The following is a 19,181-nucleotide window of genomic DNA, read 5'->3' as shown; positions in this document are numbered from 1 at the left end:
ACATGGGGACAAAGATCGTACTTTTTGGAGAAATGTCCTCTAATCTGACGAAACAAAAATAACTGTTTGGTCATAATGACCATCGTTATGTTTGGAGAAAAAGGGGGAGGCTTGCAAGCCGAAGAATACCATCCCAACCGTGAAGCACGGAGGTGGCAGCATCATGTTGTGGGGGTGCTTTGCTGCAGGAGGGACTGGTGCACTTCACAAAATAGATGGCATCATGAGGCAGAAAAATGATATGGATATATTGAAGCAACATCTCAAGACATCAGTCAGGAAGTTAAAGCGTGGTCGCAAATGTGTCTTCCAAATGGACAATGACCCCAAGCATACATCCAAAGTTGCGGCAAAATGGCTTAAGGACAACAAAGTCAAAGTATTGGAGTGGCCATCAAAGCCCTGACCTCAATCCCATAGAAGATTTGTGGGCAGAACTGAAAAAGCGTGTGCGAGCAAGGAGATCTACAAACCTGACTCGGTTACACCAGCTCTGTCAGAAGGAATGGGCCAAAATTCACCCAACTTATTGTGGGAAGCTTGTAGAAGGCTAGCTGAAACGTTTGACCCAAGTTAAACAATTTAAAGGCAATGCTATCAAATACTAATTGAGTGTATGTAAACTTCTGACCCACTGGGAATGTGATGAAAGAAATAAAAGCTGAAATAAATCACTCTACTATTATTCTGACATTTCACATTCTTAATAAAGTGGTGGTCCTAACTGACCTAAGACAGTGAATCTTCACTAGGATTAAATGTCAGGAATTGTGAAACTGAGTTTAAATGTATTTGGCTAAGGTATATGTAAACTTCCGACTTCAACTGTATTTCACATGAATGGGAATACAGATATGGATCTGTTGGTCACAGATAAAAAATTAAAAAAAATTAAACTACCCTCAGGATCTCATTGCGGTATTTTTGTGCATTCAAATTGCTATCGATAAAATGCAATTGGATTTGTTGTCCGCCACCATGGGACACTCTGTTCACAACATTGACATCAACAAACCGCTCACACACACGACGCCATACACATGGGCTGCGGTTGTGAGGCAGGTTGGATGTACTGCCAAATTCTCTAAAGCTACGTTGGAGGCGGCTTATGGTAGAGAAATTAACATTAAATGCTCTGGTGGACATTCCTGCAGTCAGCATGCCAATTGTGCGCTCCCTCAAAACTTGAGACGTCTGTGGCATTGTGTTGTGTGACAAAAAATGGCACCAACAGATATGGCAGCTCTGCTTCTAGCTCCTAAGCAACTTTGCAGTATTTTGTTTTTGTGATTTATTTCCTACATTATTAGCCCAGACATTTTTTGGTGTTATTACATTCAACTAGAAATAACATTTGGATATCAGAACAGCGGTAAATTACCAGAATTCCAACCAGGAATAAGACTTTCCCCAGGGCAATTGAACTTATTCCCAGAGGCTGCTTCAAAACACCGCCGGCCAAGAAGAGATATTTGGAGTGGACTTCTAGTCCGACTCAGTAGGCGTGCACACCATCCACCGCTTCCGAGTATATTACTCACTAATGTTCCGTCTCCGGACAATAAAGCAGACAAGCTTAGGGCGAGGATCTCCTTCCAGAGAGACATCAGGGATTGTAACATACTCTGTTTCACAGAAACATGGCTCTCTCGAGATATACTGTCCCCATCCATACAGCCAGCTGGGTACTCAGTACATCGCTCAGACAGGAATAAAGAACTCTCCGGGACAAAGAAAGGCAGGGGTGTATGTTTTATGATTAACTACTCATTGTGCGATTGTGATAACATACAGACACTCCTTTTGTTCACCCGACCTAGAATACCTCAATCAAATGCCGTATTACCTGCCAAGAGAATTCTCTTCGGTTAATCTCGGCCGCGTATATCCCCCCTCAAGCCGATACCACGACGGCCCTCAAAGAACTTCACTGGACTTTATGCAAACCACATATCTTGAGGCCACATTTATTGTAGCTGGGGATTTTAACAAAGCAAATTTGAGGAAAACACTACCGAAGTTCTACCAACACATTGACTGAAGGACTTGCTCTGGAAAAACATTGGACCACTGCTACTCAACTTTAAAAATGCCTACAAGGCCCTCCCCCGTCCTCCCTTCGGCAAATCTGATCACGACTCCATTTTGCTCCTCCCTTCTTATAGGCAGAAACTCAAACAGGATGTACCCGTGCTAAGGTCTATTCAACACTGGTCTGACCAATCGGAATCCATGCTTCAAGATTGTTTTGATCATCGGACTGGGATATGTTCGGGTAGCCTCTGAGAATAACATTGACGTATACACGGACATGGTGACTGAGTTCATCAGGAAGTGTATAGGGGGTGTTGTACCCACTGTGACTATTAAAACCTACCCAAACCAGAAACCGTGGATAGATGGCAGCATTCGTGCAAAACTGAAAGCGTGAACCACCACATTTAACCATGGCAAGGTGACTGGGAATATGGCAGAATACAAACAGTGTTGTTATTCCCTCCAGAAGGCAATCAAACAGGCAAAATGTCAGTACAGAAACAAACTGGAGTCGCAATTCAACGGCTCAGACACAAGACGTATGTGGCAGGGTCTACAGACAAGCACGGACTGCAAAGGGAAAACTAGCCTTGCCGCGGACACCGACGTCTTGCTTCTGGACAAGGTAAGCACCTTCGACCGCTTTGATGAGAACACAGTGGCACCGACGCGGCCCGCTACCAAGGACTGTGGGCTCTCCTTCTCAAAGCTAGCGCAGACCAGCTGGCTGGTGTGTTTATGGACATATTCAATCTCTCCCTATCCCAGTCTGCTGTCCCCACTTGCTTCAAGATGTTCACCATTGTTCCTGTACCCAAGAAAGCAAACTGAACTAAATGACTATCGCCCTGTAACACTCACTTCTGTCATGAAGTGCTTTGAGAGGCTAGTTAAGGATCATATCACCACTACCTTACACCCTAGATCCACTTAAATTTGCTTACCGCCCCAATAGATCCACGGACAATGCGATTGCCATCGCCCTATCCCCTATGTTAGAAAGCTGTTCTTTGACTACAGCTCAGCATTCAACACCATAGTACCGTCCAAGCTCATCATTAAGCTCGGGGCCCTGGGTCTGAACCCCGCCCTGTGCAACTGGGTCCTGGATTTCCTGATGGGCCGCCCCCAGGTGGTGAAAGAAGGAAACAACACCTCCACTTCGCTGATCCTCAACACAGGTGCCCCACAGGGGTGCTTGCTCAGCCCCCTCCTGTACTCCCTGTTCACCCATGACTGCGTGGCCACGCACGCCTCCAACTCAATCATCAAGTTTGCAGACAACAGTCGTAGGCCTAATTACCAACAGTGACGAGACAACCTACAGGGAGGAGGTGAGGGCTTTAGGAGAGTGATGCCAGGAAAATAACCTCTCACTCAACGTCAACAAAACAAAGGAGCTGATCGTGGACTTCATGAAACAGCAGAGGGCGCACGCCCCTATCCACATCGACGGGACCGCAGTGGAGAAGGTGGAAAGCTTCAAGTTCCTCGGCCTACACATCACTGACGATCTGTCATGGTCCACCCATATAGACAATGAGGTGAAGAAGGCGCAACAGCGCCTCTTCAATCTCAGGAGGCTGAAGAAGTTCCCTCAAACTTTTATAGATGCACAATTGAGCCTGTCTGGCTGTATCACAGCGTGGCGTGTTATGGCAACTGCACCACCCGCAACCGCAGAGATCTCCAGAGGGTGGTACGGTCTGCCCACCGCATCACCGGGGGCAAACTACCTGCCCTCCAGAACACCTACAGCACCCAATGTCACAGGAAGGCCAAAAAGATCGTCAAGGACATCAACCACCCGGACCACGGCCTGTTCACCCCACTATCATCCAGAAAGCCAGGTAAGTACAGGTGCATCAAAGCTGGGACTGAGACAGAAGCTGTTTTTCAATCTCGAGGCCATCACTGTTAAATAGCCATCACTAGCCAGCTACCACCCGGTTACTCAACCCTGCACCTTAGAGGCTGCTGCCCTATATACATAAAATCACTGGTCACTTTAGTAATGTTTACATACTGCTTTACTAATCTCATATGTATATACTGTATTCTATTACACTGTATTTTAGTCAATGCCACTCCGACATTGAGCAATCTAATATTTACAGTACCAGTCAAAAGTTTGGGCATACATACTCATTCAAGGGTTTTTCTTTATTTTTACTATTTTCTACATTGTAGAATAGTGAAGACATCAAAACTATGAAATAACACATATGGAATCATGTAGTAACCAAAGAAGTGTTAAACAAATACTTTATTTTTTTTTGATTCTTCAAAGTAGCCACCCTTTACCTTGATGACAGCTTTGCACACACTTGGCATTCCTTCAACCAGCTTCATGAGGTAGTCACCTGGAATGCATTTCAATTAACAGCCTTATTAATTTGTGGAATTTCTTTACTTAATGAGTTTGAGCCAATCAGTTGTGTTGTGAAAAGATAGGGGTAGTATACAGAAGACAGCCCTATTTGGTAAAAGACCAAGTCCATATTATGGCAAGAACAGCTCAAATAAGCAAAGAGAAATGACAGTCCATCATTACTTTAGGTCAGTCGATCTGGAGAATTTTAACAACTTTGAAAGTTTCTTCAAGTGCAGTCGCAAAAACCATCAAGCGCTATGATGAAACTGTCTCTCATGAAGACTGCCACAGTAAAGGAAGACCCAGAGTTACCTCTCCTGCAGAGGACACGTTCATTCGATTTACCCGCCTCAGAAATTGCAGCCCAAATAAGTTAAAATAACAGACATCTTAACATCAACTGTTCAGAGGAGACTGCGTGAATCAGGCCTTCATGGTCAAATTGCTGCAAAGAAACCACTACTGAAGGACACCAATAAGAAGAAGACACTTGCTTGGGCCAAGAAACACAAGCAATGGGCATTAGACCGGTGAAAATCTGTCCTTTCGTCTGATGAGTTCAAATTTGAGATTCTTAGTTCCAACCGCCGTGTCTTTGTGAGATGCAGAGTAGGTGAACGGATGATCTCCGCATGTGTGGTTCCCACCGTGAAGCATGGAGGTGGTGTGATGGTGCTTTGCTTGTGACATTGTGATTTATTTATAGTTCAAAGCACACTTAACCAGCATGGCTACAACAGCATTCTGCAGCGATATGCCATCCCATCTGGTTTGGGCTTAGTGGGACTATCATTTGTTTTTCAACAGGACAATGACCCAACACACCTCCAGGCTGTGTAAGGGCTATTTGACCAAGGAGGAGTGTGATGGAGGGCTGCATCAGATGACCTGGCCTCCGCAATCACCCGACCTCAACCCAATTGAGATGGTTTGGGATGAGTTGGACCGCAGAGTGAAGGAAAAGCAGCCAACAAGTGTTCAGCATATGTGGGAACTCCTTCAAGACTGTTGGAAAAGCATTCCAGGTGAAGCTGGTTGAGAGAATGCCAAGAGTGCGCAAAGCTGTCATCAAGGCAAAGGGTGGTTACTTTGAAGAACTCAAATATATTTTGATTTGTTTAACACTTTTTTGGTTACTACATGATTCCATAACTGATATTTCATAGTTTGCATCTTCACTATTATTCTACAATGTAGAAAATAGTAAAAATATAGAAATACCCTTGAATGAGTAGGTGTGTCCAAACTTTTGACTGGTACTGTATATTTCTTAATTCCATCCTTTTACTTGTGTGTATTGTTGTGAATTGTTAGATACTACTGCACTGTTGGAGCTAGGAACACAAGCATTTCGCTACACCTGCAATAACATTTGCTTAATATGTGTATGTGACATAACATTTTATTTGAAAACTGCACATTTTAGAGTGGCCATTGTCCCCAGCACAAAACGGTGCATTTTATTGTCCCCAGCACAAGGTGCACCTGTGTAACGACCATGCTGTTTAATCAGCTTATTGATATGACACACCTGTCAGGTGTGTGGAAAATCTTGGCAAACAAGTTTGTTGATCAAATTTGAGAGAAATAAGCTTTTTGTGCATATGGAAAATTACTGGGATCTATTATTTCAGCACATGAGACCAACACTTTACATGTTGCGTTTATGTTTTTGTTGTTTGTGTTTCTCATTGACTATTTTACTGTCTGGTCCCTCAGATGGTTAGCAGACATTGAGTCCGTAAAAAAGGTTCAGAAAGACATCACTAGATGACTTACCATAATGTTCTGCTTCTAGAGGGGAATCCGTCGACTCCAACAGCATAGTAGGTGAATTCATCATAGTAGCTGAGGTTCCTAGTCGGTGACCAAGGAAACCATGGACCTCGTCAGGTGTCCAACTGGGTGGAGATTTGTCTGGGGAAGCAACAGATAAGTTGACAAACAATATTAACTTCCGAGCTTTCAGTCGCAGGCCAATTTAGTGTTTTAAAAATGTCACTGGTGTTGATGCTGTACTAGGCAGCTTAACTTACCAGAATCTTTGACTTCTTGTGGGGAATCAGGTTGAGTTGACTCCAAAATATTTCCATCTGAATCTATTACCAAAGTACTTGGTTGGTGACGGAGGACACTATCCATGATGGCAAACCATCTTTCTCTACGGCGGTTGTAGCTCCTCTTCTTATTGTTGTCTTTGATTTTATGATACTCTTGTTTCAGCTTTTTTATTTTCTCTCTGCACCTCTTTGACGACCTGTTAAATCCCAGGGCAGCGAGCTCTGAACTAAGTTTGGTAAAGACTCTCTCGTTTCTCACTGATGAGAGAAGCTGCTCCTGAACACTCCTGTCTGCCCAGAGTGTTAACAATGCATGGACCTCCTCAGGCGTCCAGCGGAATGGAGATTCATCTGTGAATGCACCAGATCAGTTGAAGGACACAAGAAAACGCAGATAATAATGTTATCACGTAAGGTCATAGGCCATTTAGGCCTACTAAAAATGTAATGGATGAGTGTTTGAGCTTACCATAATCTTCAGCTTTTTGTGGGGAATCAGCCGACTCCAACAGCCTAGAAGCTGAATTTATCCCGCCAGACCCTGAAGTTCCTGAATGGTGACTAAAGAGACTGTGGACCTCATCAGGCATCCAACTGGATGGTGACTTGTCTGTGGAAGCACCAGATAACATGAGTACTCACACAAACAGGGACATAATAACTAGCAAAGATTGTGTAACACGGTATGTTAGAGCTTTGTACTGTACTGCCTCTGCCCTGCCTGGGCTTAGCCTGTGGCACAAGCTGTTTCATTCCCACCGCTGCTGTCAATGTAGCGGGAAAGAAGAGAGCTGCATCATGGCATTTTACAGTGCAGATGCGAGCACCTAACAGACTGCACCACAAAAGCCTGGGCCTCTGGGCAGAGCTGTATATTGCTAACATACGCAGTGTTAACCTACACTTGCAACTAGATTTAGCTATGGAAACACCATTCACCATTATCTAATGTTACTTAGTTTATAACACTTGGAAACCAGTGGAGGCTGGTGGGAGGAGTAATGGCTGGAATGGTATCAAACATATGGAAATCACAGACTCCAATCCACCCATTCCAATCAGCCCGTTCTCCTATAGCTCGTCCCACCAGCCTCCACTGTGGGAAACGCATGGAAAGTCACATTGGTGTTGGCATGATGAAAAATAGGCCATGGCCCAATACTTTTTTGCCTGGCCTCCAGGGGTGGAAATACAGGCCAAGTGACAGTGTAAACCAATGGTTTATATATATATATATACACACACTAGACCAGTTATAGTGGGCGCTGTGTTGAAGCCACCGTGCCTCCATCTTGGCACTCCTCCACATTGTAAAAAAATATTTTGGAAGCTATAAAAATGCATTTATTGTCTACATTCGTTTTTTCCACATGGATTTAATTACAGACACCTTAATGCATACTTTTAAATTAGATTGTGCGCTAAGCATGCAAATAATAATCAAATGGCAACCCAGACTATTTGCATAGCCCCCTCACCCTCTTCTACGCTGCTGCTACTCTGTTATTATCTATGCATAGTCACTTTAATAACTCTACCTACACGTACATATTACCTCAATTACCTTGACACCGGTGCCCCCGCACATTGACTCTGTACCAGTACCCCCTGTATATAGCCCCGCTATTGTTATTTACTGCTTGCTCTTTAATCATTTATTATTATTCACTTTTTTTTTGTATTTTCTTAACAGCATTGTTAGTTGTAAGTAAGCATTTCACTGTTGTATTCAACGCATGTGACAAATACAATTTGATTTAATAAATTAAATTAAAACATTTTCCTTAAAGTATATATTACTAATGTTACTGTCCACTAGAACAAAAAAATACTTAAATACATGTAATTCTGTCCTTGAAACATTTCATTGAAATAGTGTAGAATTCCATTAAATCCTATAGAGGTCTGCTCCTACTGGGGAGTGCCAATATGGCCGACCGGTGGCTTCAAAGCTTCTCAATGGCCAATACATAGTATTAGCAATCCAGAGTTTATATACAGCCTGGTGTAAAACCCTACTTTGGAAAAGGGACATCAGTCTAAATTACCGGGATCTTCCTCCTCTGGTGGGGCATCAGGCGTGGACTCCAAAATATTTTGAGAATTCATTACCAAGCCAGACTTCAATAAGGTACCACTTGGTTGGTGACCGAGGACACTATCCATGATGGCAAACCATCTTCTTCTAAGACAGGTGGAGGCATTCTTGTTTTTGTCGTCCTTGATTCTTTTGTATTCCTGTTTCAGCTTCTTTATTTTCCACCTGCACTGTGTCGATGTTTTGATGAAGCCTAAGGCATCAAGCTCTGAACTAAGTTTGATAAAGACTCTCTCGTTTCTCACTGCGGAGAGAAGCTGCTCTTGAACACTCCCGTCTGCCCAGCGTGTTAACAATGCCACTACCTCCTCAGGTGTCCATTGACATGCACAGGACAGGGATTTTTTGTTTTCCATGGTTATTTATTTGCTATTTGTAGAAGTTTATAGAATACCCTTTTCACAATAGTCTGCCTAGCACGGTTCGGTTCGGATAATGCAAAGATGTGTATAACTAAACCAAGATAGACCACAGCCTGTCGTTTCAAATGGAAACAAATAAGCAATAGTGGGCAGAACAAGCAATGAGGTAGGCAGAAGCAAGCGTGATCCTATTGGCAAGTAATTTGCATATCTCCGTTGGGGAACGCCTACTCTGAAGTGCGCGCGAGCAATAACTCAATACGCCTTCTAAACAACGCAATTTTTAAAAACTTTGGCCATGGGTCAAGTTTACCAAACTTAGTCCACTCTGTTCGTAACATATTGTACTTTTGGGAACAGAAAACTGTATTGAGATCAAATGTTTAATTGATGAGTAAATTAGCAGAATGTCGGCCAAAATCCATCTCGTTCCATCTTCTCCCACTGCCGGCCACTGGGCTTCCTCTCACTACCATATGTGGTAGTGAGTGGAAACTCCAAACGGATGCTCCACGTTCATACATCCGGTGAAATAGCGGTCTCATTGTTTCATCTGTGATAAAAGTGGGCCGAGATAGCCCACCTATTGAAGCCTCCAGGTCAGAAACAAGAATCACAAATCACTTCCGGCTCACGTTGTTTTTCCCAAATCCTTCAAAATAAGAGTTTTCCCAAAAATGAAAGGGATTAGGTCTCAATCTCTTTGGTATTCCCAATGACTCTTGGTTACAGCAAAAGTCCAATGCAGCCTTTTTTATCTCAATATCAAAACATTTTGATATTGAGCTCCTGAGTGGCGCAGCGGTCTAAAGCACTACAGACCCCGGTTTGATTCCAGGCTGTGTCACAACTGCCATGATTGGGAGTCCCATAGGGCGGCGAACAATTGGCCCAGCGTCGTCCGGGTTAGGCCGGGGTAGGCCGTCATTGTAAATAAGAATTTTTCTTAACTGACTTGCCTAGTTAAATAAAACATTTCTGGGTAACAATTAAGTACCTCACTGTGATAGTTGAATTAAAATGGTCAAAAATAAACAAAAATACCTTCTTAGCAAAAAACTATTTCTCAAGCAAGAATTTTGATCTGAGTGGGTAGGGGAAAACTAGCTGTTATTGGCATAGAGGTTTGGAACCCTTTTTATTGGTCTATTAACAAATTTAGCACCTGATGGTGTCACCAGGCAGGCCAAAACGCCATCCCACCAAAACAGGCTGAAAGTTCATGCAGCCTTTTCAACCCGGTCTTAAACATTTCTGACAAGTTATACATATCTCTCAAAGGTATGCCTTGACTGACATAACAAGAGGAAAAGTGATGATGGATTACCCAATTTCGAAATTGCAGCTTGTGCATTTTACTATTACAACTTTCAAGAGTCAGTTGAAAGCCGGACTGAGTAAAAATGGGGGGGATCCTGCACCCCACAGTTTGGGAACCACTGATATAGACCACGTAGAACCTTGCACAAGACTGACTGAAATTAAAAGGATGTGTGCTGGCACACTTATTTTTTGTTCATGAATAATCACAAAAAAATACTCTGATCATAATCGTATCCAGAAAATTGCCCATATCCGTTTTGATACTCATTTTGTCCGAATACTCGGCACAGCTCAAATTCGCAGTTTCAACTACTTCAGGAAGTAATGTTGCAGGCTAGCTCAGTGCTGCCTCCTCTCATTGAGTAACTCGAGTTGAAGGCAGACTGGGGTACTGCAGGCTGCAATCAGCAGCTAAATTATAACTTCTTCTGTGTGCAATTTTAAAATAATTGTTTCAAAGACATACATACATCTGGTGTAATAGAAGCAATTATTGGTACCATGATTGTCTTTGATTTTGTTCTATTTTTATTCACAAATAGACCACGAAGATTGCCATTTTCCTATTCGCTATAATGGGGATCCTTTTTTCTGCAAACAATGCCTGCAGTTCCGCGGTCGGCCTTGAACTTCAATGAAAGGGGGGAGTCTTTCTCCCCTGTTTAAAGCAGTGTGTGGAAGGGGTGGGGCTTTGTCTGAGAGTTTCCTTTTGCAAGGGTGGAGACTACTTCCTCTTTGGCACAACACAACTCTCAATTGTTAACACGTTTGGACCCAGAAGTAAATAAGGAAGCTGACCAAATTTCACAATAATTTACTTCTGGGAAACCCGAGATCACCAAAAGGTGCAAGTTGCTCCAAAACAGTCCCCACCCAAGCGCATACAGGCACATTAAACAACAAAGGGAACTGTTAACCATGAATACACATAAATAGACCAAATTGTAAATGTTAAACATGATTGCCTACATAACAAAGGATATAGAGAACTTTATTATGACAAGGTTGTTGGCAATGCACCTTAACAGCACACTGGTCAGAAATAGCCGGCGGTTGTTTGTTTGTTTGTGTGAGTGCTTTTATCTGATCTGGTGCTTTTCCAGACAAATCATCATCCAGTTGGACACCTGATGAACTTCCACAAACTTCAGGGTCTGGGGTGAGAACTTCAGCTTCTAAGCTGTTGGAGTTGACTGTTTCCTCTGAAGATTATGGTACATTATCTAGTACAAAGTAAAAAAATATATATATTGTACCAGGGACAGGCAAGATTTGGCGCTCCCCTTTGTGGAATGGATTAGAACGGATTTTGTAAGTTCTAATCATCTGAGGGACCGGCCAGTAATGGCCAGAAGTTGAGAAACACTTATCTAGTTCACATTTTTCATAAACTGTACTGTTAGCTTGCTAGCTAATATTGATTACAAGTTTCTGACTGCTTCAACTTATGCTGTTCTTTCACAGAGGAATATGCCACTGGTCGTTTTAGGAGGTTAACTCTGGGACTTAACTCTGGGCAGCTGGTAGTGTCCAGAAGCAGCTTTTCTCCTATAAAAACGAGCATGTCTATGCCAAATTGGGTTCAGAGCTCGCCGCCATAGGATTTACGAGGATGTTGAAGCAATGCAGAGACAAACTAAAAAAGCTGAAACAGGGATACAAAAACCCCCAAGGATGACAATAACAAGAGTGGTTCCAACCATCGTGGAGAAAGATGGATTGCCATCGTTGATAGTGTCCTCTGTCACCAACCAAGTACTTAGGAGATTGGGGTGATAAATTCAGATGCAAAGCTTTTGTAGTCTACTAAATCTGATTCCCCGCAAGAAATAGAGAATTCTGGTAGGTTCTCTCATACGGTCTCTCGTACAAATTGTTTTTTACACAGTAACTTGTCCTGTTACCACAAGCTTGGTAGTTAATATTGATTATGTGAGTACTGTCAATTGAGCTGTTGCTTCCACAGACCAATCTTCATCCAGTTAGACACCTGATGAGGTCGTTGGTCACCAACCAGGATCTTCAGGGTCTGAGATGATAAATTCAGCTACTGTGCTGCTGGAGCCGACTCAACCGGATTCCCCTGTAAAACAGGAACCTTATTGTAAGTAATTTAGTACCGTCTTTCTCGAACTTTTTTGTACCAGGGATTAGCAAAATGTGTTCCTTGGTAGATTGCTTGGATAGAAACTAGCTTACTACTACTAGCTAACTAAGTTAATGTCTGCTAACCATCTGAGGGACTGGCCAGTAATAGCCTGAATTTGAAAAACACTTATCTAGTACACATTTTTCATAAACTGTACAATAAACTTGCTAGCTAATATTGTTTACCAGTTTCTGACTGCTTTCAACTGATGTGGTTCTTTCACATTAAAATCGGAATACAGCTGAACGTCTCAGGAGATCCATGCATTAAAACTCTGGGCAGATGAGTGTTCAAGAGCAGCTTCTCGCCTATAAAAACAAGCATGTCTATGCCAAATTTAGTTCAGAGTTTGCTGCACTTGGATTTAACAGGACATTAAAGCAATGCAGAGAAAAGTAAAAACATCTGAAACAGGAATAAAGAAACCTCAAGGATGACAAGATGAGTGGTTCCATCTATCTTGAAGAAAGCGTTTTTTTGTCGTCATCGATAGAGTCCTCACTCGCATATCAAAAACTCAGGCTTATTCCTTTCCAGGAGCAGAAGACTGGTAAGTTAACTTTTACTGTGTACATTTTTGTAGTTTGTGTGAGGGCTTTCACAATGGTGACTGGCTAGTTAAGTAGCTAGTTTCCTAATGTTTTTCTGGATACATTTTTTTTTATAACTCGCCTACAGTATTTCCAATATGTCATTGGCTTTTACGCTATGATATTTTCTTGTTTGTGTTTCCCACTGTAGTTCCCGGTTTAAAGCTGTCCTCGCTGTGTCTCCTTGCTCCACCATTACGCCTGATGTCAGCATTCGGGTGGCAAGTGGCTCGGCAGCATATTGTAAAGCATTATGGGAAACTGGAGGAGTTTGTGACTTTGGCGACAGAGATGGTTCCAGAGCTGCTGAGTTCCAGGCAGAGGACCCAACTCCTCCTGGGTCTGAGAGCAAGGTGGAAATGCAAAGGATTCTGATAAAGTATGGGCAGCTACAAGTTACAATAAGTATGTTTTCCCCGGCCTCCCGGGTGGCGCAGTGGTCTAGGGCACTGCATCGCAGCGTTAGCTGTGCCACCAGAGACTCTGGGTTCGCGCCCAGGCTCCGTCGCAGCCGGCCGCGACCGGGAGGTCCGTGGGGCGACGCACAATTGGCCTAGGGAGGGTTTGGCCGGTAGGGATATCCTTGTCTCATCGCGCACCAGCGACTCCTGTGGCGGGTCGGGCGCAGTGCACGCTAACCAAGGTCGCCAGGTGCAGGTGTTTCCTCCGACACATTGGTGCGGCTGGCTTCCGGGTTGGATGCGCGCTGTGTTAAGAAGCAGTGCTGCTTGGTTGGGTTGTGCTTCGGAGGACGCATGGCTTTCGACCTTCGTCTCTCCCGAGCCAGTACGGGAGTTGTAGCGATGAGACAAGATAGAAACTACTAACAATTGGATACCACGAAAAGGGGGTAAAATTAAATGTAAAAAAAATATATATATATTTTCCCCTGGGGCTGCTTCTCACACTGGTTCTGGAGTTGTGACTCAGGGAGAGCACCGGTGACCTTGTCCATCCAGCCTCACCTGGACAAAATCCATTTGTTAACAGAATACGTTTATAAGTTAACTTATGCTTTAAGTTGAAGAAAATATGAACTTTTTCAGCTTTATGTTGAGGTTGAGTTCATGTCTGAAGTAATTTGTTTTGTTTATGCTTACTGACAGAGTAATGATGATGAGTTGGAGGCTACAGTCTAACTTTGTGGAGTTGGTCCAAACTCTGCTGGAAGACCCTTCTGAGAGGTGTGTATTTAATGCATCTGCAAGTGCATTTTTTTGGGCACAGTAGTCACGTCAAAGCCAAGTGTTGCTATTATTGACATTGTTAATTGTCACATTAACAGGAGATGATTGCAGACTTTTCCACATTAAAAATTATCCACGAAAGCCATGCTGAAGAAAATACTTGCCACCGGACTTATTGTGTGTTAAATTGTCTATTTTTCAGGAGGTGTTCCCAGTACATTATGGCCCTCAGTATGACACAGCACTGCAGGTACTGGTGTGGGAGTTCCTCTCCAGATTGGAGGAGCTGCTACCTGTACCAGACTTCAGACAGGTACAGATTGAAACATCAGTGCCCATTAAGTATTAAGTATTGAGCCTCATTAAGTATTGAGGTGCCTCCCAAGTGGCGCAGTGCTAGCTGTGCCCAACGTCGTCCGGGTTAGGCCAGCAGGGATGTTCTTGTCCCATCACGCTCTAGCGACTCCAATGCACACTGACACGATCGCCAGGTGTACGGTGTTTCCTCCGACACATTGGTGCGCCTGGCTTCCTTCGCCTCTCCCGAGTCCGTACGGGAGTTGCAGCGATGGGACAAGACTGTGACTACCAATTGGATACCACGAAATTGGGGAGAAAAAAGAGAGGGAAAAAATATTTTAAAAAGTATTGAGTGCTGTACACTGTTTAAAAAAAAAATGTTGGACTGAGGACTATGGTGAGCTGAAGGAAAACATCTACCCAATGCGCAAGGCTCTGGCATGCAGAGAAGGAACAATACCAATGATACACAGTGTTGAATTCAATTGCAAATCTAAAGCATTGAAAAACACCGAAATGTAATCGATTACAAATGTATGTAGCACCACCAGCATCATGGAAACCTGAAAAAGAGTAAGTCTCCATCCAGAATTATGTATTTGTTACTGAGTATGTTCAAGTCTGGTATGTAGTGGAAGACAATGTATGGCAAGAGTGTAACTTACTGGATCAGTATGTTCTGTCTTTCCTAGGTTATTTATCTTACTACACTGCAGATACCATCCTGTTCCTCTCTCCAACAATAAGAGTTGTCATTGGCTCGGAGCAGGCCAGCTCTGACAAAATGAGGTCATGCTCAGATGGAGATAAATGCTTCAAGAATGGGACAGAGAGAGCAGGAGATGGAGAAGAGAGAGAAGGACAATCTAATGGGGTCAGAGAGGAGGAAAAAGATATGCAGACTGAAGAGGACTGGGAAAAGGAAGACTGCAGAGAATTCTGGTCCGTGTATCCCAGTACCCAGCAACGGCATGGAAATTCAGGTAATTGCTAAAATATTTGACTTCATTTTACAGCATTATTATCACTGTTATTTATCTGGTATTTAAAATGAAATTACTTAACAATTGGTTCCATATCGTAATTAGCAACTTGGAAATGAACAGAATCGGTAAATTCTTGATAACAATTGGTACATCCTTGTGTTCTTTGCCAAATAACATCAATGCTTATCTTTTGTTTATGTACTTTGTAAGTAAACACCTGGTAGTCAGCAAGTTGTTAAATGTAGTGTTACTCAAAATTGCTTTCTCAAATGATAATTCATTCATCTGGACATCTTAAGCAATCTGTCCTCCTAATTTTGGCATTGCAGGTTTGAATAGTGACATGGCATCCCAGGTCCTTGCCTGCTCCCTCTGTACATTCTCTCATATTATGGTAAAACTCCACCAGCACATCAGGATTAGGCATGGCGGTGAGGACAGGAAGCGTCTATGCTCTAAAGAATCTGGGACTGAAAGCACCTTTCCTCAAGCAGCACAAAACTCCCCCAGCGTATCAGCACTAGGCACCAAAGGAAGAACTGGAAGCATCTCAACTCTAAAGAATCTGGGAATGATAATTCCTGTCCCACACGCAGCACAAAACTACTTCATCAGTAGTACGGACTAGGCACCAAGGGGATGAGCGGAAGTGTCAACACTCTGAAGAATCTGGGACGGAAAACCTTCCCTCAAGCACAAAAATTATCCCCTATAGACCCGATAACATGACTCTAAGTTGCCCTCATTGTGGGAATGTTTACCAAAACCTCAACTCCCTGGAAAAACATAAGAATTCACACATTTCCATTCTGTTGTAACCAGTGTGAGAGAAGATTCTCGACCAGATTAGATCTCAAAAGACATCAGCGAGCTCACACAGGGGAAAGACCATTGTGATGTGTGCATATTCACTCAAAATGCATGTACACACACACACTGTGGAGAGTCCCTACTTTTGTACCATTTGTGGGAAGACATCTGTTCAACATCTAGCTAGACACATGCATTCAGGGGAGAAAAACTATTTATGTAGCATCTGTGGTAAGGCATTCCTTAGCTCAGGAGAACTAATGCTGCATACATGATCACACACACAGGAGAATGACCCTACATCTGTGAACGTTGTGGAAGGGGTTTCAAAGCAGCATGCCATGTTCAGATTCATGTACAAAGATTTCACACAGGGGAGTGTCCATACCCCTGCACCCTGTGCACAAAACATTGTCATTCTCAGGGAAAATAAAATACATGTTAATTCACACGGGTGAGAAACCTCACCAGTGGTCCAAGTGTGGGAAGAGATTTTCTTTAAAGGAAACTCTGAAAACGCATCTTAAAAGGCATGGATTTTAAGACATTCCAGACAGATCATATTAGTTATGCATAAAGTCTGGTAGATGGTATTACTTCTTTCCCCCCAGGTCCGGCGTTATGGGCCGGCCTTAAGGGCCTGGCCCGGCCTACCGTAACCTTCTTTCCCGTACAAATAAAATACAGAAATATTAATAATTTATTTTACCGAGACGCGCACCGACAGAAAGACTCAATCTATGTTCAGGCACCCGAGCTTGCGAAACGGTGCCCCTCTGTCTCAGTATGTGTAGACCATGTATCTGATGCTGTCTGCACCAAAGGAGTATTGCATGTCATACTGTTTCTGGCCAGACGGCATCCGATACATGGGCTACATATAAAGGGGAGCTGTTCTGCTCACTCGGATGCTTTCTCCAGTGATTTAGTTTCAGCAAAGAGGAAAATCCGAAGCGAGAGGGCTCACTTGTCAAAATCTGTCCAGAATAAGAGCCAATTTATGCTTGATCCGAAAATGTGGTCAGCGGCGCATTATGGATGGTGTGACGCAATTGGGGAGCCTTCTGAGGCACGCAGAGACCAAATTGGCCTCTACTGCACCCTGTGCGCCTTGTAACAATGCACAGAGCTACCTATAGGTCCGCATTGACATGATTGGTTGACAGTAAGTGAGGGCGGGAGGTCCTGTATAAACACCAACTCACTTTCTTGACAACTTAATTCACAACATCCCTCGCAAGGAGTATGATGCCCTGACTTCTGCAGAGGTCGTGTCACAGTAAATGCTGCACAGCCAATGCAGACTCGGATTGACCATGCAGCGCCTTTTAGCCCAATGCGTTTCTATGGGCATAATATGCAGACTTAATCTTATCGCCTGCCTTCCAGCTTTTGGGACGAAGACTCCCATTGTTATGGCGAAGACATGAGAATCTCGTCATTATATACAGATCTCTGGTTTCAGCCTCTTGTGAATTGGAAAGGAAAGTTGGTACTAATGAAGGCGCAGCATGGTCAATCCGACATCTGCATTGGCCATGCAGCGGCCTCTGCAGAAGTCAGTTCATTCATACTTTAGGTGCTTTACGGGGCAGTGCAGAGCTGTTGAGCAGAGCCGTTTTGAAAGAAGTGAGTTTGTGTTTATATAGGACCTCCCATCCCCACCTACCATCACCCAGTCATGTCAATGCGGAGCTATATGGAGACCTCTGCATTGTTACAACATTTGGGATGCGGTAGGGAGCTCAAGTTGGCCTCTACATGTCTCCAGAGGCTCCGCAACTGCGCCACACCCTCCATAAGTAGCCTCCAACCACATTTTCAGATCAAGCATAAATTGACTTTTAGGATGCTAATTAAATTTGTTTTGCCAAAATTATATAAAATCATTCAAAATACTTCACTAGGGAGCATGACTTAGCCATAGAGGATCATTATAGCTGTGGATTGTTTCAAATCACAAGTGTGTAGGCCTATGCCTAAACTTTATTAAATAGATTGCAGTCAGAGTGCAGTACACTGCAGTTATTCTGTAATTACAGCGTCCAAAACAACTGTCGACAGCAGTTACTGCACTTTTACTGCAGTTTCAAAACTGCAATCTTTTTTTTGTAAGGGTGAGAATGTTTAATGTACAAACCGGGCGCCAGGGGGCACACGTGTATTACCGGCTGGTCACATCAAGCCCAGATGATAGTGGAGATCCTTAGCGCCAACTAGCGGCTGCCCAGGCTAGGTAGAGTACCTGGTGGTAGCCGGCTAGTGACAGTGTCTAAGGTTCAGCGAAGGGTCCTGTGCGGAGGCCGGCTAGTCATGACTGTTTAACAGTCTGATGGCCTGGAGATTGATAAACATCTGTCTCTTTGTCACAGCTTTGAGGCACCTATAGTGTCTCCACCTTCTAGCTGGCTGAAGTCCCTGATAATCTTATTGGCCTTCCTGTGACACTGGGTGCTATAGATGTCCTGGAGGGCAGGTGTGCCCCCGCTTTTGACCCTCTCTGCTGCAACCCCTTCAATGTGGATGGGGGTGTGCTCTCGCTCTGCGGTCTCCTGTAGTCCACGATCAGGTCCTGGGACCACTCGGCCAGTGTTCCCACCTTCTCCCTGTAGGCTGTCCATGTTGGTAATTAGGCCTACCATTGTTGTTGTCAGCAAACCTGATTGAGTTGTAGACGTGCGTGGGCTAAGCAAACACCCCTTTGGGGCCCCCACAGAAACGTACTTTACAAACACACGAGGTGGTGTTGTTGCCTACCTTCACCACCTGCGGTCGGCCCATCAGCAAGTCTAAGACCCAGTTGCACAGGGAGGGGTTCAGACCCAAAGCCCTGAGCGTACTGATGAGCTTGGAGGGCACTATGGTGTTGAAGGCTGAGCTGTAGTCAATGAACCAGGTGGGATAG

General features: G+C 43.8%; 1 protein-coding gene and 1 long non-coding RNA gene across 4 annotated transcripts in view; one reads left to right on the top strand and one right to left on the bottom strand.

Moving 5' to 3' along the window:
* Positions 1–9,058, bottom strand: part of LOC139548714 (vacuole membrane protein 1-like) — a 44,273-nt gene extending 35,215 nt beyond the window's left edge. For all 3 annotated transcript variants that reach the window (XR_011669764.1, XM_071358460.1, XM_071358461.1), the window contains exons 1-4: positions 8,520–9,058; positions 6,941–7,081; positions 6,448–6,822; positions 6,191–6,328 (exon numbers count right to left, since the gene is read on the bottom strand). Coding sequence is in view for 2 of the 3 variants with exons in the window: in XM_071358460.1 (XP_071214561.1) it covers positions 6,191–6,328; positions 6,448–6,822; positions 6,941–7,081; positions 8,520–8,925 (1,060 nt within the window). In the remaining variant the exon portion in view is untranslated. The remainder of the gene's footprint in view (positions 1–6,190; positions 6,329–6,447; positions 6,823–6,940; positions 7,082–8,519) is intronic.
* Positions 9,059–13,214: 4,156 nt separating this feature from the next.
* Positions 13,215–15,304, top strand: LOC139548716 (uncharacterized). Its single transcript, XR_011669765.1, has 4 exons — positions 13,215–13,346; positions 14,100–14,177; positions 14,383–14,493; positions 15,173–15,304. It is a non-coding gene; the product is annotated as an uncharacterized lncRNA (long non-coding RNA).
* The last annotated feature ends 3,877 nt before the right edge of the window (positions 15,305–19,181 follow it).

This window comes from Salvelinus alpinus, chromosome 22 (genome assembly GCF_045679555.1).
Source record: "Salvelinus alpinus chromosome 22, SLU_Salpinus.1, whole genome shotgun sequence".
NCBI lineage: Eukaryota > Metazoa > Chordata > Actinopteri > Salmoniformes > Salmonidae > Salvelinus > Salvelinus alpinus.
This window is presented reverse-complemented; position numbering and strand designations above follow the sequence as displayed.